This window comes from Hippopotamus amphibius, chromosome 11, assembly GCF_030028045.1.
Source record: "Hippopotamus amphibius kiboko isolate mHipAmp2 chromosome 11, mHipAmp2.hap2, whole genome shotgun sequence".
NCBI lineage: Eukaryota > Metazoa > Chordata > Mammalia > Artiodactyla > Hippopotamidae > Hippopotamus > Hippopotamus amphibius.
In genome coordinates this window covers 100984089-101009651 of record NC_080196.1, presented here as the reverse complement: position 1 = coordinate 101009651, position 25563 = coordinate 100984089, and the positions used below count along the sequence as shown (strand labels likewise).

The 25563-nt window shown below is 40.9% G+C and overlaps 1 protein-coding gene across 1 annotated transcript in view; it reads right to left on the bottom strand.

Annotated features, from left to right (window-relative positions):
• Positions 1-266: 266 nt before the first annotated feature.
• The window catches only part of CDH20 (cadherin 20), a 48296-nt gene continuing 22999 nt past the window's right edge, over positions 267-25563 (bottom strand). The window contains exons 6-11 of the mRNA XM_057699107.1: positions 24219-24472; positions 17215-17351; positions 14882-15003; positions 10333-10450; positions 5203-5454; positions 267-954 (exon numbers count right to left, since the gene is read on the bottom strand). Coding sequence (XP_057555090.1) covers positions 449-954; positions 5203-5454; positions 10333-10450; positions 14882-15003; positions 17215-17351; positions 24219-24472 — 1389 coding nt within the window. The 3' untranslated portion in view covers positions 267-448. The remainder of the gene's footprint in view (positions 955-5202; positions 5455-10332; positions 10451-14881; positions 15004-17214; positions 17352-24218; positions 24473-25563) is intronic.

Sequence of the window (25563 nt, the reverse complement as noted above, 5' to 3'; positions counted from 1 at the left end):
ACTCTTAAATGGAGAATAAAACATGACTTTAAAAAAACAAAAACAAAAACCAGACAGAAGAGTAGAACTTTCTATCTGCTTTCAGCTGCCACTTTTGCCCTGAAAAGCACAGACTGTCTGAGGTGGCAAAGTGACAAAGGCCTCGGTAAATGGCAGAGAAAAGCCAAGACCGCCATACTTAACCTTGGATTTAACCTTCTAACACAGTGTCAGAAAAATTAAAAAGAAAAAGAGGTCATTGGAGATTCTGCCCCCCTCTTCCTGTGTTTCCTTTTGAGTACCTAACTTAATCTAACCAAGTAAAGCTGATCCAGAGAGAGCTCCGCTCGCCCGCTCACCCCCATCCTCACTCTCCAGCACAGTATTGCTCTTGTGGTTGGCTGCGCCTCGTCCGCGAAGCCTCCGCCCAGAGCGGCCAGGTTTGGCCGCGCTCGCCTCCCGGCTTCCGTCACCACAGGGGCGCTGGCCCCTCCGAAGCCCCGTAGAGCTCTGCCAGCTTCCGGAAGCGAGGCCCCCAGTCCGTTAGGAAGTCGAAACTCTGCTCCGAGTCTGAAGTGGCCGACTGCAGGGAGCTCAGCGACCCGGCGACCGAGCCGTCTCCCTCGAACATGTACGTCTGCAGGGAGTCGAAGGGCGGGGCCCACAGGTCCATGTCGGCCTCGTAGAGCTTGGCCAGCACGTAGCTGTGGACGGTGCTGTTGACGGCGCACGTCTGAGGCACGTAGCGGGAGAGGCTCTCGATCTCCGGCAGCATGTCCTGCCGCGTCTTGGGGGCGCCGCCCGCCTGCGCCTCCCGAGGGTTCCACATGGCCGCGATGTCGAAGGCCTCGGTGTCCTCCTCGCCGCCGCCCTCGTCGTCGTAGCGGACGATGTTCTCGTGGATGTTCTCCTCGTCATCGATGATGTACGGCTGCTTCCGGTGCCTCCGCATGGACAGGATGAGCAGTACCAGCACTGCCGGGAACACAGAGGACGGGGTGCTGACGGAAGAGCCCCGGCTGTGTGGGCCGTGACCAGAGCTCTCGGGTAGCACAGGTAAGGGGAGGGTTGTCTGGGTGTGTTACATTACAGGGTCTACCCCGTTCTCACTCTTTCTGCCGTGTGGGTTGGAGAGTCTGTGGGCAGCTGAACCCTACGTGATATGATTCCAGATGGTTCAAGTGGACATTGCGTACAAAGTCTCTGCATCCCCGTGTCGCTTTGAAATGTGTGTGGGTGTGGACACCCAACCACCCAGTGTGACGTCTCATTAACAAAGGACAAAGCCCTGTCTATGGCCTCCCGTGGCATATATGCCAAGGATCAGATCATGTTTTCTGACTATGTAAGGACACGTGTATTTCTCTTATTATAAGGTGAAACCTTTATTCTGTAGGTGGAATCCTGCTTTTTTACATTAGCATGTCAGTAGGATCCTACTCTGTAAATATACAATTGATCCTTGAACAATATGGTTTTGAACTTCTGGGGTCCATTTAGACGTGGATTTTTAAAAGTAAATACATATGGGGGTGAGTCAAAAATTATCCGCACGCTGGCTGTAGTTTTAACAGAAGTTTTAGTATAACCGGAATGCGGATAATTTTTGACTCACCCTTGTACTACAGTACTGTTGAGGTTGGTTGCTGCGGATATTGAACCGTGAATACTGAGAGCCTACTATAAGTTGTATACGACTGCAGGGCAGGTCTGTGCCCATAATCCCACCCCACCAATTGTTCTAGGGTCAGTTGTAATCATATGTTAATGCATTTGCAGGTAGACACATTTGTTAAGTATGAGCCAAAGTCTTAAGTCTTTTTATGTTTTCTCCTAAAAATAAGAGAGCATAAACGACCACCATTGTCCAGTTAACTCAGATTCATCAGAAAAGCCTTGCATTAGAGAGATGGTTGTGGCTTTCTAGATCTAAGGATGTTCATGGAAGAGAGGGAATTAGCAGTGACATTTTATATAATTCATCACCTTATCAAAGAAGCACCACACTGTTAGATGTGCGCTTGAAGGTTTGGATGAAATTTTATCCCAACAAAATTTTTTTTTTTCTTTCCCGGGATGTGTTCACCGGGGTTTAAAGGAGAGATAGAGATAATCCCATTGAACTGTTTATCTCTGTGACTGAAAATGCTTTCCAGGAAGTGTGTTGAGGTTTTGGCTGTAGAAGTGGTATTGATTTTCTTTTTTTGTAGCGTGCTTTGTTACAGCTGGTGAACAGTGACAGCTTGACAACACTGCAAAATAAGACCCCAATTTATCCAAAGAGGGGAATGGAGTACAGTCCTATGCCCAGTAAGATTATGGACTAACTTAAAAAAAATCACAGTAATAGTTTTTTAAACTTGAATGTGGAATGTGCTTTTTGTGAATTGCAGCTAATGATGTTAATACATGATATTTTCCTGAATAGCTCAGGTGACAAAATGCACACACAGGAAATAATTCTATACTCATATATTATCTCTGTGTAAAAATATAACTCGTAGACTACAGGACTATAGAATTTCAGAGAAATGGACTAATAGGACTTCAAGGAAGTGGGGGCTTGAACTGGGCATTGGAGGTTGGGGTGTGATTTGGATGGATGCAGGGTGGAGAAATGGGATTCTAAGTGAACTTGCTGTGTTTGGGGCATTCAGTAAACAGTTACTAAACTCAGATATTTTTCAGACATTATCTGAAGCAAAGGAGAAACAGAGTTGACTATGACATGATTTCTGTTTTTTACAGGCATGCAATCTAAGGTGCTAATAGACATTAATGATTAATATGAAGCAGGTAGTGACAAGGACTGTCATAGAGTTACAAGAGATTTGCAGAGAATTACAGAAACATGGCCAGTTAATTCTTCCTGCGGGACTGGGAAAACCTTCCACAGGTGACATTGGAGTGATAGGTGTGGTATTTCAGAAAATGCTGGGAAGCAAAATTAGAAAAGTCTTTGAGTTTGTACTGGAAAGAATTCTGATGATATAGAATTAGGAAGTTTATAGAACTCTTAAAAAATAAAGAGTGCTGCATATCTTATTTTTAGGTAATCTTATTTAAATAACAAGTATTATATGATCCCCTGAAAATCAAATTTTGGGAAAAATGGTCCTATTCAGCTGAAAGGCTTCCCTGACAAAAGAGAATCAGTTCTAGGGATGTTTATTCTTTAGGATCTTTAGTGCATAGGGCCTATGAGATATTCTAGGAACTAGATATATATTTGAAACATGAAAAAAATTCATAGTCAAAATTAATGTGTGTATCTAATTATGCACAAAATATAGTATTTTTTTGACAAATCAACTGCAGTTCAGTCTTAGTTCTATGAATTATATTTAATATGGGATGTACACTCTTAAAAATGAAAGTGCCTGAAACTATGAGGATTTTATGGCAGCTTTGCTCAGTTTAGGTCCTGAAAACTATTTGTTTATTCTGTGCAATTCCAAAGACAAGACATAATGGGTTTGGGAGGCACAAAATAAATTGCCCCTTGCACACCACTTCTACCTTGAGAGCCTCTTCGTGTCAGTCTCTTTAAATCAGTCTCTCTGTAATGGTGGCTCCTTTTACTGTTTGTAAACTATGGTAAATGTAGACATTTTCCAAAGATAGAAGTAAGGACAGCCAGATTGGAAATTTCTCCTAGGAGCAATTTTCTGCGAAGGCCTTTTGCAGGTTGTCCTGTTATGCACTCAAGGACTCCCAATGCCACCTTATGGACACTCAGGGAATCGCAGGAGGGTTTTATTTGTCAGTACAGAAAGGGACCAGAAGCCATAACAATTCTCTCTGATCCAGGGATCCAAGGACTTAGAAAGGTTACTTCTTTGTACTCTTTTTCCCTTCACATAGCACTGAACTAAAACAAAAAAATTGAACCACACGTTGTGTTTTAAAGCTTTTTTTTGAGAAGCGTATTCCACAGACCTACTTGAAATTCAGTTAAGCACTAACATTTTACGGTCAGACCTCGTTTCTTTGGTCTGGCTCAGTCTCTTGGTGTGGAGGTAAACAGGGCCTAAATTCTAATTTAAATCCCCAAATGCTTTACTCTTTTCCGTTATAGAATGCTAGGATTTCTTCCGTATTGAATAATATTACTGTCTACTAAGTCTGCTTTTCTTTAAGCAAAATATGTATCGTATAAATTAATTGAATCAGAAGAGTTGGGAGATATGGACAGATATTTTCTTGGTTGCAGGAATTGGTTTAGATGTTTTGTTGTTTGTTATGAGTGTGGCGTTTGAGACTAATAGCATGAATGGCCTTAGTACAGGGGAGCTAAGGGGTACTTTGCAGTGTGGCTTTAGATGAAGAAGAAAGGATCCCCTCCCCCAGTAGTGCTCTCCCACTGGCCTGTTGTTGCAGCTTTATTTCACCAGCAGAGGCAGACTGGCCCTGGTTAGAGGCGACAGTACCTGGGAGGGCTGCTAACACCCCCAAACAACTTATCCTCCCAGATATCCATGTGGTTCCCTCTGTCACTTCTTTCAGATCTCTGCTCAAAGGCCATCTTATCAGTGAGGTCTTCCCTGACCACCCTGCTTAAAATGGCACCTACCCCTGTCTCCTGTCCTCTCAGGACTCCCTGTCCTTCTTCCCTTCTCTGTAACAGTAACCACCTTCAGAATCTGGGGATGAACATTTGGGAGAAGGGCTGTACTGCTCAGATACAGGGCTGTGCAGTACAGGGGCCTGCGTGCATTTCAGTCCTGGCTTTGCCTCTGAGATTTGGCCTTGGGTGGGCCTGTCACTACTTTGTGATTTAGCTGCTACTTATCTGAAATGAGGGGGTTAGAAGAGGTGATCATCATATCCTGTCTAAAATTATTATATAGGTTCTGTGATGTCAAAATAAACTTGCTTTGTTTTAAAGTAGGCTCTGTGAAGGCTGGGACTTTTCTGTCTTATTAATTCTGGCACCTAGAATGGCAACCTGGCTTATAGTAGATGCTTGATATATATGTGTGTGTGTGTGTATGTATATATGTATATATATATATGTGCTTTGATCTGGCCAGAGAGGCCGTGAGTTCTTGAAGGAAGGGGCTGTCTTCAATTTCTTTACTTTTTCCCAGCCTTACTTTACCACCTTTAAATAAGCACGGTGTGGAAAACCAGTTCTGGAAAGCTGTGTCAGGATGATAACGGAATGATATCTAAGTAAGCACTTGCAGAACCCCACAGAATGGAAAGGAGCCGCTTACTCACCTAAGAGGACAAAGATGCAAGCCAGGATGGCGATGAGGGCGCCGCGGCTCAGACTGACGGGGAGCATGTAGGCCTCAGGGCTGCAGGACAGGACGTGACCGTCGTCGTCACAGCTGCACACCTGGATGGTCAGCGTGCCTGTGCTGCTCAGCACCGGCTGCCCATTGTCCGATATCAGGATGGGCAGGTAAAAGACACTCTGCTCCTGCTGCCGGAAGCCAGACCTCCTAGTTAGAACCCGGGCAGTGTTATCTGAAGAAGACAGGGGTTCCAGGATCGAAAAAGGAGAGGGGAGAGGAAAATGGAAGAACCGACAAGAGAATTAATTTCTTGGATTGAGGAAAGCAAGGGGCCAGGAACTGGGTGGGGAAGGAGAGAGAAGGGACAGCATTCCCTGGAGGCGGTCAGCTACAGCCACGTCAGGTTTGTCGAGATCAGCAATTGGATTCAGAAACCAAGATTTTTGCTTGCTTCTAGGCAAAACCCTGAGGCCTAGGAGAGAAACCTTTTTTGAGAGTCTGTCTTACCCTTTGTGACATAAAGTGCCCAGGGCGAACTGTCAGATTTCAGATCTAACTGAAATGTCCCTGGGAAAGCTTGACAGAAATGAACAATCACTGGCGACGTGTGGTCCCTGTTTGTTCTCGCTCAGCAGCTTTCCAAGGCCCTGGTGCTGCTTTGTGCCTCCAGGAGAAGAATGCTGAGGAGCCCACGTGGCTGTGGCAGATTGCTTATTTTTGCCACTTTGGCTGGAATTCACGTCTTCTGCTATTTTCTTTTATGCTTTTGAAATGCAGTCACCAACTCCTGTGCTTTCTGATGAACCTGCTCATTTAGCAGAAGCTTATTTGAAATCCCCTCATCATATGACGTCCCCTGTTATTTCCCGCTACTTGGTGGTCTACGTTTCAGCAATTAATATGAATTTGGTGAAAATTCAATACTAGATTTTTTTTCCCCTAGTTTTAAAGGGGATTAGCAAAATTGTTTGGTATGTTTCCACAGAGCCTGTGTGTGTGTGTGTGTTTGTGTGTGTGTGTATTTATATTTGCCTAATGTAATTCTTTGGGATCTTTTATTTTTTAGTCTGTGTTCTCAAGTTTGGGTTTGACTTATAAATCAGATATGTTTTTTTGCAAAGCTGCTCTCTTTTTGAGCAGAGGAAAAGTTTGAGAGAGATGGTAGGACGTATGAGCCGTGACTCTTAAAGCTAACATCATCAGTATGAAAGGTCCTCTGGATGTGTTTCACATTTCACAGGGAAGAGGCTAGAATGTCACAGAAAATTCTGAGATCTTAACCAAAGTAAACGTTATTAATATCAATATCAATATTTCTGGACATAATATACTTTTCCACCCTCTTGAATGTCTATATGATTTGCTTTAGATAAGGAAAATGAGCAGAAGTGATTCGTGTTAGTAATAGTTTTGGGCAGCAGCATGTAATAGCTGGCATGTGATTCTTGTGCTCTCTTGCCTTGGTGTAGTATATGCAAGAACATTTGAGATGAAGAGCCAGGCAGCCTGGGCAGCCTACACGTGGACAGCTGTCCTTGGTCACCAGACCCACAGTCGGCTTTATGTGAGCAAGAAATTAACTTTAGTTGCATTAAGCCACTGAGATTTTGGTGTCGTTTGTTCTTGCAGCCTAACCTAGCCTATTCTGACTGATACATTATTCCTTAATTAACTTCTCCACCTCCTCCTCCCCCTGTTTTTTCATGAGCAGTTGTTTCTTAAGTGCTTGTGTGCAGGGTATTTAGACTTTCCATGCAGTATCTCATTTAATCTTTACCACCATTTGGTGAGATAGTGATAATCTCACCCTTTCACAGTGAGAGAGTTAAGGCCTAGAGAGATCATGTAATAGGTTCAAAGTCACTTATTTAGTAGCAGAGCTAGGACTTGAACTCTGGTTTCTGACTCCAAATACATAGCCCTTCCATTGTGCTATGTAACCACTTACTTAGTTTTGTAACATTAGTGTTGAAAATTATTCAGCTAATTAAAATTTCTTCCTACTTTGGTACAGGCCTTTTCCCTCTTATTTCCTTCTCAGTGGAGAAAGATAGCAGTTGGCTGCCAACCTGAAGATTATATTCATATTTCCACCTAGCACACAATCCACCTTTTTTCCCTGTTTTCTAGATTTAATTGCTAAGTACTATTAATTTTGCTTCACAGTTTCAGTTTTTTTTTCCAGAAATCAAGTTTTTCTCAAACAGAAATCTTTTTTATTTTTCATTTTAATCAAGGGTGGTTCATCAGACTTCTAGACAGCCAGAGGAGAGCTGAATTTCATGTAAGTATTACATCATGCCTACTACACATCATATATTTCTTGATCTCAGAATTATTTAAGACTGAAAAAAAAAAGATCAGAGCATCACATTGCTGAGACTAGTCCTAGAAAGGAGCTGGCACATAGTAGCCACTTGCCAAATTTTGTTGAATGTTATAACTGGGGCCTGAATAACCCACTTGAAAATAGTATTTGTTTCCAAGGTGACACAAAATTCTGTGTGTGTGTGTGTGTGTGTGTGTGTGTGTGTGTGTGTGTGTGGCTAAAACAGGAGGTCCCAACTTCCAGTCCCAGTTAATGCTTACTGACTCTCTAATGCTGGGCCACTTACTCTCTTTCCTTATCTATCAAGTGAGACAATGAGAACCAGAGGCATTAGTAACTTCCTTAAAACCTTGTAGGATTATTATAAATATCAAGTAAAGCAAAGTATGGGAAGATTGCGTGTGAAACTGTGAAGTATATGCACAATCCTTTTCACAGTAAGAAAACTTTACTTGAGGTAAACTGTTGTTCATAAATGAATATCATGTTTTGGGCACGGGAGTTGGAGGGCTTGTTAGTAAATCCGCCATATCAAATGTTAGTCAGTTTTTAAATGAGCCTCGGTAAAAGATACTCAAGGGATGAACTGTCATAAGGAGATTGAGTTCATTCTTTGTATTGAAGGTGTGCCTACTTCCATTTTGGAAAACCTTCCAAGAGATGAGTCATTTCTCGTCATAGTCATTGTGTTCCAGGGGCTTGTCTTTTTAAGGCATTGGCTCCATGAATTGGCGCTCAAAGTCATTGTTAAGAAATTTGTAGCATTTTGCTGCATTTTGTTTCTGTATTAATTCTGACAAATATCAGAGTGAAGGAATAGAGTGACAGCTGAAAATTTGAAGAAACAATATAATGTATTCTTTTTTTTTTTTTTTTAGGCGCACGGGCTTAGTTGCTCCATGGCATGTGGAATCTTCCCAGGGCAGGGCTCGAACCCGTGTCCCCTGCATTGGCAGGCAGATTCTTTACCACTGCGCCACCTAGGAAGTCCAGTAATGTATTATTCTTTTCCCTGGGGTTTCTATTATAAAACCTGCCCTGGGGCATTCTCTGGCAGTCCAGTGGTTAGGACTCAGCTTCCACTGCAGGAATCCTAGGTTCGATCCCTGGTCTGGGAACTGAGATCCTGCATGCTGAGCAGCGTGGTCAAAAACAATACAAACAAAACAAACAAGCAAACAAAAAAACCCATCTATCCTGAAGGGGCTGAAACAACTTTTTGCAGGAAGGGTTTCCAAATGAAGCAGGTAAGTGAATAATTCAAAATTTGACCCAGTGGAAAAAAAAAATCAGGATGTTTAATTGTAGTAGTTGGGTTTTTATAATTTAAAGATTTATTTATTTAAATTTATTATTTATTGGCTGTGTTGGGTCTTTATTGCTGCACACGGGCTTTCTCTAGTTGCGGTGAGTGGGGGCTACTCTTCCTTGTGGTGCGAGGGCTCCTCATTGCCGTGGCTTCTCTTGTTGCGAGCATGGGCTCTAGGTGTGTGGGCTTCAGTAGTTGCAGCACACAGGCTCAATAGTTGTGGTGCACGGGCTTAGTTGCTCCGTTGCATGTGGGATCTTCCTGGAGCAGGGATCGAACCCGTGTCCCCTGCATTGGCAGGCAGATTCTTAACCACTGTGCCACCTAGGAAGCCTGTGTTTTTATATTACTCTTCCTTTCAGAACTATCATAGTGATTTGATGATTTTATGTAGAAGGTTAAAAGAATGACTTGGAAGAATGCTTTCCATTTAGAAGAAAACATGTTTGATATTCTCTAGTTTTAATAGCGGAATATTGTGTGGGGTGGCAATAATACTCCAAGTCCCAAACAGTTGATGTTTGAGACTGACTAGAGATGCCAAAATCATGACTTTTTGTTACCCTTTGTTTAGATTGTTTTAAAGTGACAGCATTTTAGAATTGGAATAAAAATGAGGCCACTGCAACCCAGAGAAGTGATGCCCTCCCTCCCCAAGGTCAGACAGCTAGTTGGTAGAAGAGTTAGCAACAGAAGGGGTTCACTTGACAGATTTAAATTATTTTTTCACTTGCTCTGATCTTTCTCTGAAGATCTTCTGGCCAGAGTATAAAATCCTCTCCTTTTCCCATCTGTGCCCAATGAAGAATGTGCTACGTCTGTAAACTCCTTAGCTGATCTGAATGCTTTTTGGAGTAGAGGGGTGTAGAATTCCATTCCAGCAAAGGTGTAGTGGGAGGCACTTTCTGGAATAGGGCACCCCACCTGACTGTTGTTCCTGAGTCATTAGAAAGGAGTAAAGTGGTTTTGGTGCCAGAACTACTCACTGTGTCCCTGTATTTGTCCTATGCTCTCTCTCTTACTTAGCCATTGTCTCCCTTTTGTTCTGGGAGCTTTTCATTATTTCTCCCCTTTGATCCTTGCTTAGAAGTGTTCCCTCAGATTCTTCTTTTTATCTAGTCTTCTTTCTATCACCTTTCTCAGATTCTTCCTGCAGTTAAAGAACATACAAACATGGCTGCTCTCTGTGGGGGTACAGGAGGCCTTTTGTCTGAGTGCCTCGCACAGTGTCTATCTGGCCCAGAGCCAGTGCTCAGACGTTTGTGAACTGATTGAGTGAAAGTTTCCGAATCAGCAGAGAATGTTCTTTGTCTTTGAAGTTCTGAAACAGAACTTTAAAAGACCATGCAAAGTAGCATTAATGTCATCCGTGCTATTAAAGAGCAGGTGACCCTCTGACACTGCTTGCATGGTATAGTGACCCAGCGTGTCCAGCCTACGCTGTAGAAAAGTATCAGCAGCCAACTGATTACCTTGGTTGTCCCTTATGGTGAAGTTGGGGTTGTTGGCAGCCTCAGGAGCCAAGCTGTAGTAGAAGTGCTGGCCGTTGCGTGGGTCATCTTGGTCCACTGCGCTCACTGTCTGGATCAGCTGAGGGACGTGAAATCAGGCGAGTCAGAGTCAAGAGAAAACCTTCAAGGGCAGATGAAATCCCAAACCCCGAAATCGAGTAGCAGGTTGCTTTACCTGATGAGGACATCCAGAAACTTCCTGGACAGTCTCTGTGCCATCACATGATGCAGAATTGAATTTTGGTTTATTTTTGGGCCTGAGTATGTTAACAGGCACAGGGTAGATGTCACCTAATGCCTCAGATGTTAGACATCGACATAACACACTATTTTCACCCCAAGTCTAGCCCTTTTTAGGAAGTCGAAGCAGAAGACTTTGAGTGAAAGAACTCTGGGATGCCACAAGGTCCTGCTTGTTTCCCAGTTTTTTTGTGCTCTTACCTCACCTTCTTAGCCTCACATTTGGGTCAATATTTCATGGTCAAATTGCTGTCTTTGAGAGGCCTCTATTTAAAAATGACCAATACTGGAACTTCCTTGGTGGCACAGTGGTTAAGTATCCGCCTGCCAATGCAGGGAGCACGGGTTCTATCCCTGGTCCGAGAGAATCCCACATACTGCGGAGCAGCTAAGCCAGAACTGCTGAGCCTGTGCTCTAGAGCCCGAGAGCCACAACTACTGAAGCCTGTCCGCCTAGAGGCCGTGCTCTGCAACAAGAGAAGCCACCGCGATGAGAAGAGTAGCCCCCACTTGCTGCAACTAGAGAAAGCCAGCGCGCACACCGCAATGAAGACCGAATGCAGCCCCCCCAATTTTTTCTAATTAAAAAAAAAGGACTACTGCTTAGTGGGAAGTAAGCAGACACTACATTGATTGTGTCAGGTTAACGGAAAACAGATGTGAGGGGATGGGTCACAGGGCAGTCACTTGGTGTTGGCCGGAAGGGGAGCTAGACAAAGTGTAGAGCACAAGGCCCCAGGGTGGAGTGTATAGAACAGGCTGGAGTCAGAAGCAGAGCTTGGGGCTGAGGAGAGCACGAAGTGGGGTGGCTTCCTCTTCAGCTCTTTGGCCACAATTTTGCCTTTTTCACTTTCTTTTCAAAGTAGTAAGTTGCCATGAAGATTACGAAGACCAGGATGGAAAACTTCCTAAAGAAAGCAGTGTGAAATACACAGTTGAAACACTGGCAGGCAGACTGGGGGCATGTAGAAAAGGTGTTGAAGGGGTGGTCTCCTTCCTGTGTGTTTGCTCTCCCATCAACCAATGGTGCAGACTCCCCGAACCCCCTTGGACCTGACCCTGTAGACACGACACTCCTGCTGTCAAAAGCTGGCTATTAACACGGTAGAAAATGGGGGTCAGGGTCAGCTGGAGGGCTGAGGTGGGCTTACTTAGTCTTTCTTTCTTCATCTGTAAATTAAGGGAGGTAATGCTACCCTCACACTAGGCTGAGGATTAAATAACAGAGAGGGGGAAGCTTCCAGCAAGGGGCCCGCTGGTAAACATGGTGTTGCTCAGAAACCCCTTCAGTGAAGGACTCAGTGCCTTCCCCTGTCAGTCTCTTTGGAGATTGCCACAGTTGCTGAGAGCCACTACCCACAGCACCACATCCTTCCAGGACAGCCCACATCCAGTGGCTGTGTGGTGGTGTAAAGGCCTGGCCATCCCATCTCAACTCAGGAAAACCCTAGTCCTAGAAGTCTGGAGTCATCCAAGGCTGTTGGTGGGTCTGCACTGCAGCTGGGCTTCTCCTTTTGCCCTGTCCTGCAGAAGTTCTTCCCTTCCACAGGCGGCGTCCCCAAGAGTATTTCTTAGGAAACATCTTAGACCAGAATTCCATCTCAGGTTATGCCTCCTGGTGAACCCAGCTGGCAGCTGGGCTCTGTTGAATCTAAAGGTCGGGGGGATGGAGTTGCAATAAAGGAGAGGGATCAGGAGAACGCTGAAAATAAATCTGCCCCAGAGTCCAGCCTGGGGTCAGTGCTGCTCCATCCCGACAAATCCTGTACATTGCATCTTGCCCATGATGTCAGACATGTGAAAGTATGCTTCTTGATGAATGTTATAAATAGGTGATTATGTATAACTTGGCAAACAGAAAATTGTTTCAGAACATCTGACCTGTGAAGTTGTATATATGTATATCGGTGAGGTGGGGACCTGAGGCTTATGACTGGTTGGTTACAGAGTTTTAAAGGATGGGTGAGCAGAGACACTGCCTTGCTGGGCCCAGGTTGGGAGCATGCAGGGCCTGCTCTCCTGGCTTCCGCTCTCCTGGTGGATCTGATTTCATCCTCAGCCCCACTTGCCATTCAAGATTCTGCTCAGCAAGTTTCATGCTGCCCTCAGCCTGCACCAGAGACCTTGTCTGATTTCTTTCTGGGCTTCTTTCCTTGAAAGCACACATCCCAACTTGGCAGATACAAAGCTGAGGACAGTGTCCAACAAATCTAACATAAGGAGACCTGATTCTTCATAAACCAGATGTACCTACTGAGCTGCGTGCTTTTGAAAATCTTCAAAACATGTCTCAGAGCCAAAATCAAAGTCTTGGGCTAAAGATGACAAATATGACAGACTATGATAGACTTGTGGCTCATGATCTGAACTTGAAGTCACAGATAAACTGTGCTTCAAAGGACTGTATAATAGACCATTAGAAGAGGTATAGAGATGTAGAAATGAGAGATGTGCTTCTGTGCTGCAAAAACAAGAGAGATGGTAACATGCTATTAACCTGCCTATTCTGGAGCCCTTTAAGAAAGGAAATGTTTCACTTTGGGGGATGAGGGAGTTTAATTTATTGTGCTACTGTTACTCTTTATATTACAGATTAAAAATTAGCTTCTTGACATAATATAAAATATTGTCATATTATAGTAATACTTTTATATAATATAAAACAAAAAGTATGTATTGTGTTTCTACAGTATATATGTAAATTGTCATGTTACAATGTAAAGATTATTAAAATAAAGGCCCAAATTCCCTCACTCAAATCTCAACTACCTTAGCATAGTAAATACTGCTGTTTTTGCATCCTGCCTCCCAATTTTTGTTCACACACAGATATAATTTTACATAACTTCAAGTGTATACATGTAGTTTCTATACCTCCTTTCTTTACTTATAATAACACAGATCATTTCTTATGCTAGAAAGCCTTCATTGTAACTTTTATTAGCTGCATAATATTTCAGGTCTTTCTAGACTAGAAATTCAATAGATATGGAAGTAGAATTATCTTAGACTTGTTGAAAAAAGTTTAGGTGTGCTATAGATCAATGCAGTGGGTTTCAAGAATTGATGGATGAGATAATTTAGATGAGAATGACTTCAGGACACGTTTTTTCTCCTGGAACAAGGGAGTCATTTTTTCTTTAAGTAGAATGGTAAAGATGTGTTGAGTCAATCTTTGGTGAGTTCAGGAAGCTAATAAAAGTTTTGGTTGTATAGACACAGTCTCTCTGTGCAGCGGGGATGTTGCAGGAGAGTGAGAGAAGTGGAAGCAGAAGCTGTGTTACAGTCAGAAAGCCTGAATTACCAAAGCAGGAGTCCTTGCCATTTGCACCCACCTCCCTCAATCAGAGTCCACAGGACCACAGAATATGCTTGGGGGAAAGAAATTAGGGAGTACTGTTAGGGAATCTGCTGGGTCATTGGTAGAGAGGAAATCGTGAGAGATGGGAGATGGCCTGTGATCTGAGGTATGGAGGGATGGGTATGGGGTGGGCAGCAGCCTGACACCTACATTAATAATGTGGGCATTCCAAGCACAGCTTGGATGTTTTTCAGTTACACCTCTTGGAAGTTAGTCAACCCAATGTTCATTTAGGTTTAAAAGCAGACTTTAAAAAATATGCAAATACATCTGAAGATTATGAAGCTAAAGCTGTTTCAAACAAGTAGAAATTTGTTCCTTCAGATGCCTTTCCTCTCAAAACTTAACGTGTCATGAGTGGTACTAAGAAAAGGGTGTTTTAATTGAGGGAGGAGAGAGAGTAGGTAATACCAGGTAACAGTGTTCTGAGCATAGGGCAGGCAGTCCCTAAACAAGATACTTGCTGCCAGAAGAAAAGGAGGGAGGGAGGAAGATATAAAAAATAAACTTTTCCTACTGCAGATATTTTCAAGGATTAGTGCTAAAATGAGAAAAAGACTCTCCTTTTTTTCTCCTGATCTTCATGGCCCCTCATTTCCAGCACTCAGAACACGTGTTATTACAGTTGGTTCTATACAGTTCAGTTACAAGTTGGATAACTACCTTGATTCACAGGTGGGTAAGCCACCTTGATTCACACCCTTGTTTAGATCATAACGTAATGGAGGCTCCAAATAGTTGTCTTAACAAATAAACTGTTGCAACATGATATACAGAAGTTGGGACTTTGTTTTGTATACTGTTAGTTTCTGGAGTCTAAATTTCTTTGATGGCCAGTCTGGTTATCTGTAACAGTCGTTTCAGCATGTGGGGGATTAACCAAGCTGCACACCTCGCAGGCTGTCTTACCTGCCCCGCTTTGGCATTCTCACAGACAGAAGTTTCATAGAATCTGGGGAACTCTGGAGCATTGTCGTTCACATCCAAGACTTTGATTGTGACAGGAACACTTCCAACCTGGGAAGGATTGTCTAAAGAGAGCACACACAAAACAGACAAAAACCAAAGGTGAGGAGGGTTTGGAAATGTAAGAAAGCAGCTCTTTGTTGGAATAGGTATTTACCTCTTCATTCTAGTTTTTAAAGGAATGGATAAAGCACCTGGAAATAGCAACACCAGGATGCAGGGGTTGCCTGTTAAGAGTGTGGCCTCAACTTAAGCATGTGCAGGACGAGGTTTGTGTTGGAGAGTGTGAGTGATTATCAGGAGGTTGAGGGGAGGGATGAGACTTGCGTGGGGGGAGCACGTATCACAAAATAAATCTTAAAGAGAGGTTTTGAATTTCTCACTTTGCTCATAATTCGGGTTCTAGAATTGAAGGCAGGTGGCACCCTGAGCAGGGAGAATGGCACCAACAAGCTCTTTCCTCTGGAACTATACCCAACATCTCAGCATCAAGCTGCCATATCTTTGAACTGTGTCTGGGAGCATTTGTGCTTTTTATTTTGTGCATCTGTTAGAATGATGTGTCCTAATGTATATAATTGCTTCTTCACTTTACACCATTTTGGCTTACAAAAGGTTTTGTAAAAACACTGTACTTTTGGATAGTGGGGAAAACCTGTAACCAGTTCTTTGAATTATTGTTCCAGAAGGTTTCAAGTTATTCATAGGGTTAGAGATAACACTGCACAGTTATTTCTGCTTATGGACTAAGGAGATATTATAGGATCAAACACACACCAAATCCATATCTTTGTCTGGGGCAGGAAAAGTTACTCATAGTCACTCATGGGGAAATCTGTCCTTTTGGTCTGTTGTTTGCTTGGCATTGCCACACAAAGATAAATTTCACAGCCCTCACTAGTGTCCCTCCTGTCTTTTTCTGTTTTCTTTTTCTTCTTGGCTACCATCCCAAGAAGACAAAATAGAAATTTTAAGACACAGAAATTATGCTTAGTAAATAATTTTATGAAACCACAGAATGCCCTGTTCTTTTAGTTCATTTTTTTCTTTTATTCTCTCTCAAGAATAGCTATACTGTGTTTTTCCCCTAAATATTTCTATTGCTTGGTTACCAAAAGTGCTGCCATATTTAAATTTTTTTCATTATAACTTTGGTGGTCCTTGTTTGTACAAGGAATAATGAAAAATTCAGAAAAACATACGAATAAATGTGATCCATAGTCCTCCCACCAGAGATATCCATTATATGTTGTGTATAATATTACATGTGTTCCAACTCTCCAACACACACACACACACACAAAGCAGATAAGAAAGTCGAATTTAGAACTTTTAACTTTTTAGGGCAAGATCATCCTGTGTCATTGAAATATACTTTGAAAGCATGGGTATTAATAGCAACATGATATTTTCATTTTACTGTGTGGCTGCACTATAGTTAGCCACACTCCTATTGTTAGACATTTAGGTAATTATCTCCTATTTTAAAATAACAATGTGGTGGACATTTGGGTACATAAATCTTTGTTAATATTTATGATTTTTTCCTTAAGATAATTATTAGAAGTAGAATTCTTGAGAAAAAGATTATGAATATATTGGGGAATCCCAATGCAAAAGATTAGTTACCAAATTGCCCTCATGAATGGCTGTACATACTTCTGCCAGTATGTTAGGATTTGCCATTTCCCTTAACCTTTCTCATCACTAGGTGTTATGAAAAAAAAATGGAATGTAGTAGTATATAATCTGTGTTGAGATTATAATAAATATGTTAATTTAATTTTTATTAGTTTTCAACTTTAAGTTTATGGTAATAAATCTGTCTTTTTGTAAGATGTCTCAAATTCTTCAGTGCATCTATGTGTATATGTATGTGTGTAATAAGGGTGATAAATACTTCCTTTCATCCAATAATAATATTTTATACTATTTGTGCATTCCTAATCTTATTAAAGATTGAAAGCCTCTTAGATTTCTCAGCAATTGTCCCTTTCCTCCCATAGAAGTCTAGCTTTTTGGATTAAGGATGCTATTTTTTGTGCTGCTTTTGCATGTTTTGTTGGTGTGTTTTTTTCTCTAGCACAGGACTAGGTATAGAAAAGGTCCTCAATAAGTATTTGAACTAAATACGTTCATTCACTTGCATAAACTAGGATTTCCATTTCTTTTCATAAAGAATATAATTTTTGTTCCAACAAGCTCTGGAAATTTCCACTTTCTACAATGCTTATGTTTTGTCACTATATGGGGACCAGTTTTTTTGTGTTACTCACTCATTTCCATAGCAAGGACAGTGATATTATGCCAAGAAAACTCTTCCCGGTCAAGGGGTCTCGCAGTCATTAGGGCACCTGTTGTAATGTCAACATAGAAGAATCTTCCAGGGTCACTGCTTCTGTCTATGGAGTATCTGCAAAAATAGAGATTAAACACATTGTTTTATTTGGATAAGCGTATTATGGCATATTACATGAGAGAACTGAGTGCATACCGTGTGAAACAGGACTAGTTTTGAGTTATGGGCACTTGGAAGACTGCACTGATGTTTTATCATGTCCACAAACACCCCCCCACCAAAAAGAAAACCCCAAACACAAAACAACAGCAACAAGTTATTCAATATAACTGCTTTAATTTCCTCATTCATAAAATGAAATAAAACAGGGTGCCAAAGACTTAGGGTATTTTTTTCGCTTTTTGAAGATCAGTTTCAGTTGTTTAAAGCTTAAAACTGCCCTAAGACTTTTGGGACACTCTGAATGTCAACCCCTACATATCTTTGTTCAAAACAAATTTTATTCAAGTAAGTCCAAAGATGCTAAATTGGAACTGGAAAAGATATAGTTATGTTGTTCCAGTTCCTGTAAGTAGTACCACCTATTGAGAAGGAAATACTGGAATCAGGTCCTTTGTAAACATACTAATGTTTGACCTGCTGGCAAGCACAGTAATACTATTTGCTAGATGGGATGTCCTTATCTATGGAATGTTTTTTAGCAAGGTGGAAATAAGCCTGGAATTTATGAATTTATTGGGCACAGCTTGCTGGAAAATGTCACGAGAGCTGTGTAATTAATGGGGTATAAAAAGCAGATGTTCCATGACCAAAATGTTTAGGCACCGCACTTCATCCTTAGCTTACACCTTGCATATTGTGTGCACCAACAAGCATCCTTATACAGGAAAAAGAAGGATATTTACAGGTACCTTCATGTGACAGTTTCAGACCTCTTTAAGGAAAGAATGCTTAGCTCATGTTTTGCTGTTGTTTATATCCTTTGAGTCCTTAATTACCTTGATACTGTAGAACTTGATTTGGCAGTCTGACCCTGTGTGTTACCTCACCTAAGTTGTCTCACCTGGTTCCCATCTTATGAGATTCACTAAGTGTGGAGGGAGGCTCAGGCATCTGTATGTTTAAAAACCTTCATAAGGGATTTTGATATGTAGCCATGATTGTGAACCATCCTTGAGAATCTTATATAGCCCTTGGTAATGGCCAGTAGTTAATGATCGCTGCCATTTATTGAATACCAGGCATTTTTATAGATTCTTTTTAAATTCTGCATCATCTCTAGGATGTAGATATTATCTCAGCTAACAAAAAACTAAGACTTATAGAAGTTGTCACTTTCATACAGTTACACAGCTAATAATTTGCAGCTAATAGTAAGATTTGAAACATACATATGTTTATATGTAAACTATTATATATATGATATATATTATATATTGTAAATTATACATAAATGTTTATATTTTTATATATTATATGTATAAGCTGTTGTAATATATTGGGTTCAAAATTCCATTTAAAGTTGCCAGTGGGTACAAACGAACCTATTTACAAAACAGAAGTAGAGTCACAGATGTAGAAAACAAACTATGGTTAGCAAGGGGGGGAGGGATAAATTGGGTGATTGGGATTGACATATACACACTACTATGTATAAAACAGATAATTAATAAGAACCTACTGTATAACACAGGGAGCTCTACTCGATACTTTGTAATGACCTATATGGGAATAGAATCTAAAAAAGAATGGATATATGTAAATGTATAACTGATTCAATTTGCTGTATGGCAGAAACTAACACAACATTATAAATCAACTATAATCCAATAAAAATTAATTTAAAAAAAAGTTGCCCGCAGAATTCCCTAGGAGGCCAGTGATCAGCATTGTGGGCTTTCACTGCTGAGGGCCCGGGTTCAATCCCTCGTCAGGAAATGAAGATCCCACAAGCCATGAATGCCATATAGCCAGAAAAAAAAAAAAGAAAAAATTGTCAGCAATTGCCGTCTGTATCTTAAAGTTGTCAAAACTGGGAAGTACTGCCCTTTTGATGGGAGCAAGCACTTTAGTGCTTTGTTTTTCAAACTGAAATCAGTAAGGTGGGTTATGCCTAGTGTAGAAGGAAAATGAAATAGAATATATGTATGCCACACTATTACTTCCAGTAAAGGTAAATATTGATGTTAAAACTTTTATTTCAACATATGCAAATACATATATACATACATGTATACATACATATATATATATATATATATATATATATATATAGTACGAGGGTGAGTCGAAAGTGATCCACATTCTGGCTGTAGAATTTATAGAAGTTTTAATATAACCGGAGTGTGGATAATTTTTGACTCATGCTCATATATACCTGTATATGTATTATTTGGTAAAGTATTTTGTTTCAAATATGTATTTTTTCCTGCAGAGATTCAGGATGACTATTCAGAGAATTAGGAATTAAAGGGAAAGGTGACCAAGTTGAAAACATTTCAGTTCTCACTCTCCAAGTGTGGGGAAATTTAAATAAGTAAAGTCATGCTCGTCTCTGCTTCTGACCCTATTACTGTAGCCAGACGCTGCTCTAAACATCTTACCTATATTGACTCATGTAATCCCCACAATAACGCTGTGAGGTAGGAACTGTTATCATCCCCATTTTGCAGGTGAGAAAACTGAAGCATGGAAAGTTTAAGACATTTGCCCAAGGTTGTATGACTGGAATCAAATCTAGGTATATGGAATGTATGAGATTACCTAAAGAAACAAAGCCTTATCTCTTTTTGAAGATAAACAGTTGACTACTTAATAAAGAATAAACACATGCCTATAAAGTTCATTTAAAACTAACTGGGGTATTTTTTTTTTGAGGTGTGATTAGTGATTTAGTTTTAAAGTTTACTGGCTACTTTAAGTTTTGAATTTATCTTAGAAGAAAAATACGGGTTGGCTCCTGACAGTCTTTTCTTTCAGCTCTCCAAACAGGAGAAAAGCCAGCTATTCAGCCCACAGAGCCATAACCCTGATGGCAGCTCTCCAAGCTGTAGGCATAATGCTGAGGGGAGAGGCAGCCTGTGAGGAACCAGCTTTCTGCATTCAAGCCTGCCATAGCGAATGTCACAGATGGTACGGGAGATGGAGTGATGGAAAAAATGAACTGACAGAACCCATGACAGTGCTGCCTGCTGACACACTGAGAGGAAACACTGCGAGCCTGCCTCAGAGAAGCCTCCCTCATCAGGTGGAATTCCTCTCCCATTTCCCAAGCGGGGCCTGAATTGAGGCAACAATAGCATTCATTACCCTGAATGGGACACTGGGCCAATTTTCGGGAGTCAAGAGAACAAATTTAAAGGTGTAGATACAGATGGAAAATGAGGAAATTGGGACATACTAGTGAATTATGTAGGTGGTTTTCCTTTCTCTAACCATAATATTCTCACCTACTGTGGGCAGAATAGGCATAACATACACATACAAAATTGCCTTCAGCGAACAATTGCTGATGTTCGTTGAACTCCCCGCTTGTTTTCTTGGCTGAGGACATTCTCTGAATTTAGGAGTGATTTGGAGGTACAGAGTGTCATGGGCAGGCTAAATCCACACACACACTCCAGGAAGGCACAGGGGGGCAGGCTCTTTCCCTACCAGCAGAAACCTATTTCAGTTGCCAAATGGTTCAGTTTCTTGCTTGCTAGAAATTCCTTGAGCATTTATTAAAAATTTAGGAGATCCAAACATTGTATGTTTCATGTATATATAACTAAATCTGGGGACTTAGTTTTGGGCTTTACTAGTAAATGATGATCCCCTTATATGCCTGAACACACCATAAACTTTCTAGAAATGAGATGATAAAGGTCCTGATCATCTTTTTAAAAAGTTCAGTGACCTTTTATCCGTAGCATTTTTAACTTTGGGCAATATGTTGATTTTTGGGTGATTTAATATGTATTTTATTTTTAGGAATATGAACCTCATTTATTTGTAATTAAAATGCAGAAGACAAATTAGATAGCCAAGCAGCATATAACATATTCAAATTATTTTAAAAGAAAATAACTTCTATAGAAATAAAGGAGAAAATAAGCAATTTGGGGAAGGATAACATAGGAAAGTAATTTCCAAATGGGGTTAATAAGTGATAGCCAGAGATTTGACTTCTAGTTGCTTTTCTCTCTGAGAATCCGGGACCCCCAATGTTCTGCTTGGGTCCAGGGACCATTCTTTGTTCCTGTGGGACAGTACAAAGGGTCAGAGCCTCTGTATCGAGCAATATGAATTCCATTCCTTCTTTCTGACAGAAATGCGGAGGGACGATTATCTCTAGTTCGGGTAAGTGGAATTCTGCTTTATCCCTGTGCCTGAATGCTTGTCTTGTTACCTCCAGGCCTGTGGCTGTTGCCTTGTTCTTGCCAGTTTCTCTCAAGACCTAGAGTCCTGCCCGAGAATAAGCCCGGTGGACCCTGCTCTATGCTTCTCGCCTGTTCACTCTTGGATTCCTCTTGACCAGGATCTATTGGACTAGACAGGCGCCCCACTATAGACCTCCCTGTTGCTAACTGCCATGCTATGCCAGCCAGCCGATGGTTTTTAATGGCTCATCATCCGAAGCAGCGTTTCCTGTTAGCCAGACGGGATTCCCTCATCTTGTGTACCTCATTTTGCTCCATGCCTGCAGTGCATCTAGGCCTGCTGGTGTTTCTCTTCCCTTCCTAAATGTGTTGAGATGATGACTTTTGTCCTGAATAACTCATGCTCACTCTAGGCAGTGTGTGTGTGTGCGCGCGCGTGTGTGTATGAGAATTCCTGACTACTTTCAGCCTCTTTTGCTTGTCATTTAGTAGTGTGACTCCTGACAAAACCATATTTTTAGTGCTTACCATGTAGGAGTCCAGAGCCAGAATCTGGGAAGAAGATGTGGAAGTATCCACTGGATATTCTGATTGACTCTTTTAGAAATGGGATCTGATTTTTTCAAATTGTGCTTGTTTTATTTCAGACTCCGTATAGTTTTATTCTCTACAAAGTTTTCCCTGCAGTATTATCTCTGATATGAATAGACTAATCAGAAGATAGCTATATATTCTTGGCTTCTGATATAAATATAATGTTAATATTATAAATAGAAGAATTGGTTTCATTTATGTTGCTGTTTTGGGGATAATATGATTTCACTAACTTCTATTATGTTTAAAAAGCTTAAGGTTGAAATATCACGTCTATAAAGTTGTTATAGCTCATAAAATTAGTTGCTTTCTAAAAATCAAATACCAGAATTCAAACAAAATAATTTTAGCCATTTTAATGGCTGGAAATAAAATGTTTGCTAACTGTTTAGAAGAAGCAGATTTCCCCCAGTATAATTAATCCCAGGAGAGAACCATCTATATTAAAGTGGCATCCAGTGAGGGAAGTAACCAGCTGACAGAAAAGGTCTTTGATAAATTGGGTTGTGTTTAAAATGTGCTGTCTGCACCAAAGCCCTAGATCCATTTGTGTGGCTTTCAACAATTAATGTGACAGATGGCCTCAAACAGGCTTGGAATCCTGATCTATTGTGTTAGGCTTCAGAGGCTTGGCAGTTGCTCTGGAAGGTTGAAGTGTCAACCTGTCCACCAGCTGTTTGCACTTTGGTTCCAGAGCCAATGGGAAGTGGCCATGGCTATAAGAGCAGCTCTCCGCCTCCTCTTGAGGGGGAAGCATCTAGGTTGGAATCTTGATATTCAAAACACACTTTGGAGAGGCTGTTATGTGGGTTTGCAATAGAAAGCCAGCCTACATGGCATCAAAGCTATTGACAACAGAAGTAGTTTCTATGTCTGTGCTTTCTGTAGTATATGGAAATATGTGTTTATATATGTTTTTACATTTTTAAAGTAAAAAAGTCAAAGGTTCATAAAAATTAAAAGACTATACTAGAGTGAGCCAGAATTATCAACACTCCAGTTATATTAAAACTTCTGTTGGCCACACTGTCTTATCAGTACTTTCCGTTCAAGGCTGCTCTCTTTCCAGTCACTGCTGTGCAGGTGTGAACGTTTTACATCAGTTCATTTGTAACTGTGGTGTGAGCAAAAATGGACGCCCCACTTGTGATTTGCACAAAAGAAGAGCAGCGTGCGGTGATTCAGTTCTTTGTGGTCTGAGGATGTGCACGTCTGCACACTTCTGCCCACACTGTCGACACTCTGCAGAAACTTCGTTTTGAGGTGTTAAAGCATCCTCGCTATAGTCCTGATCTTGTTGCATTGGATTTTCACCTTTTTGGTCCCCCGAAAGAAGCCCTACGAGGATGAAGATTTGCTTCTGATGAAAAAGTGAAGATAGCGGTGCATTCGTGGCTTGCAGCTCAGCCTAAAACATTTTTAAATGAGGGATTATGAAAGCTTGCTGACAGATGGACAAAATGTATTGAAAAGCAAGGAGATTATGTTGAAAATGATGTATTTGTCTTCTCTAAAAGTTAATTGAAATAAATTCTACAGCCAGAGTGAGGATAATTTTTGACTCATCTTTGTACAATAATTGCCTTTATGTTCACCACTAAGATTCAGTAATTTTTAATGTTTTGACATCTTTGTGTCTATTTGGCAATATCTGGGGACTTTTTAGATTGTTACAACTCAGGGGGTTCTACTAGAATTTAGTACGTAGAGACCAGAGATGCTGCCAAACACTGTACAATGCATAGGACCGCCCCCTCAACAAAGAATTATCCACCGCAAGTATCAATAAGGCCACAGCTGAGAACTGAGAGGTGTGTGTATGTGTGTTGCTCAACCAGTTGACAGTGAGTTGTAGACATGATGGTACTTCTAGATAACATGAAAAATCCATGTTATTTAAGAAAGAAGAATTTAAAGAAATAGGAGAGTCTCCAGATATGGAAGAAGCAAAGAGAAAAAGTGCTTGAAAATTAGATGTAAGGGAAGAGTCCAGGATATAAGGAAAAGGTGAAATGTGTGGAAAAACCTGATTGAGTTGTTGGTCACATCTGGGTCCTTGGCAGAAATGATCTGTATGGTTGTTCCAATCGCCACATCTTCAGGTACCTCCACAAAATAAAAGCCAGGTTCAAACACAGGGGGCTCATCCACATCCTCCACACTGATGTGCACTGTGGTTGTGTCCTGAAACGGGCCTAGGTTCAGAAAACGCATCTCTAGGTGAGGATTGGCACCCTCCACTTTTAAGGTGTAGCTTTTCTTGCTTTCAAAACTCAGGGGCTGAAAAGGAATGACAAGAAAATTGATTAGTTAGGAGAATATATGTCAAGGTTCTAAAGGATGGATGATACTGATGGCTGGTGGGTAGATTCCCAAATATATTAAAATAGTGGAGAAGAGGCAAGAGGAAAAATAAGGGAAATTTTTCTTTTGTTCCATGTTTCTTGGTCTTAATGTCAGTTTCAACACTATGAAGAAAGAAAGTAAGGAGGATGCTAGATGCTTCAGAGATAGTGAAGGAAGCCAGTTTGCTGATGAAGAAAGCCACTGTACCCTGGACAAGGCTGACTTTAACTTGTCTACTCTTTAATCAGCATGGTCATCTTTAGAAATGCTTGTTCATTTGAAAAGGTGTCATGATAATTGAGAGAGTGTTTGAGTTCTGTTTCAGTATGACCATACAACTGAGGCCTAGGCTTTTCTGTTTTCTTCCTTAAAAAAATTCTTGAGTACAAAGGCAATAGTGATTTTTTTCCAAGAAATTATAAATAAACACCTCACAAAGGTCCTCAGAGCACTGTGTCAGATCAATATTTGTGTATTTAGTTTATCACAGGCAATCTCTTTCAAAAACCTAATCCGGTGCCTCATTTCACAGTTAAATTGAGACTAAGGGATCTAGACGACTGGCCTAAGCTGATGTGGTTATGCTGTGTCAGGGTAGAAATGCTGCTGGAGTTTTAAATTCCTCATTCAGGGCTCGTCCACAAAAGTGTAACTTTGTCTAATAAAATCCCATGTCATAAAATATAACTTTTTTGGTGTTTTCTTTTTTGGGTCTATCTCTTTATCTTCAGAATGTTTTGTATCAAAATAAATAGCACTTCAGGGCAGAAAGTGGACTTGAATGCTGTCTCTCTCTCTCTTTTTTAAAGCTCTTTATTGGAATATAATTGCTTTACACTGTTGTGCCACTGCTGTCTCTTAAGAATAATTTGTTTATTTTCTTAACTGACAAAAATGTATAAAAGTTTTAAGCAACACCTCAAAATATCATTAATAATAAAAAAATCATGGGAACAATTCTATAAAATAATTACAAAGGATAGTAAAGCAGTTATGAAAGCTTAAAAGTTACATGTCAATTTGGT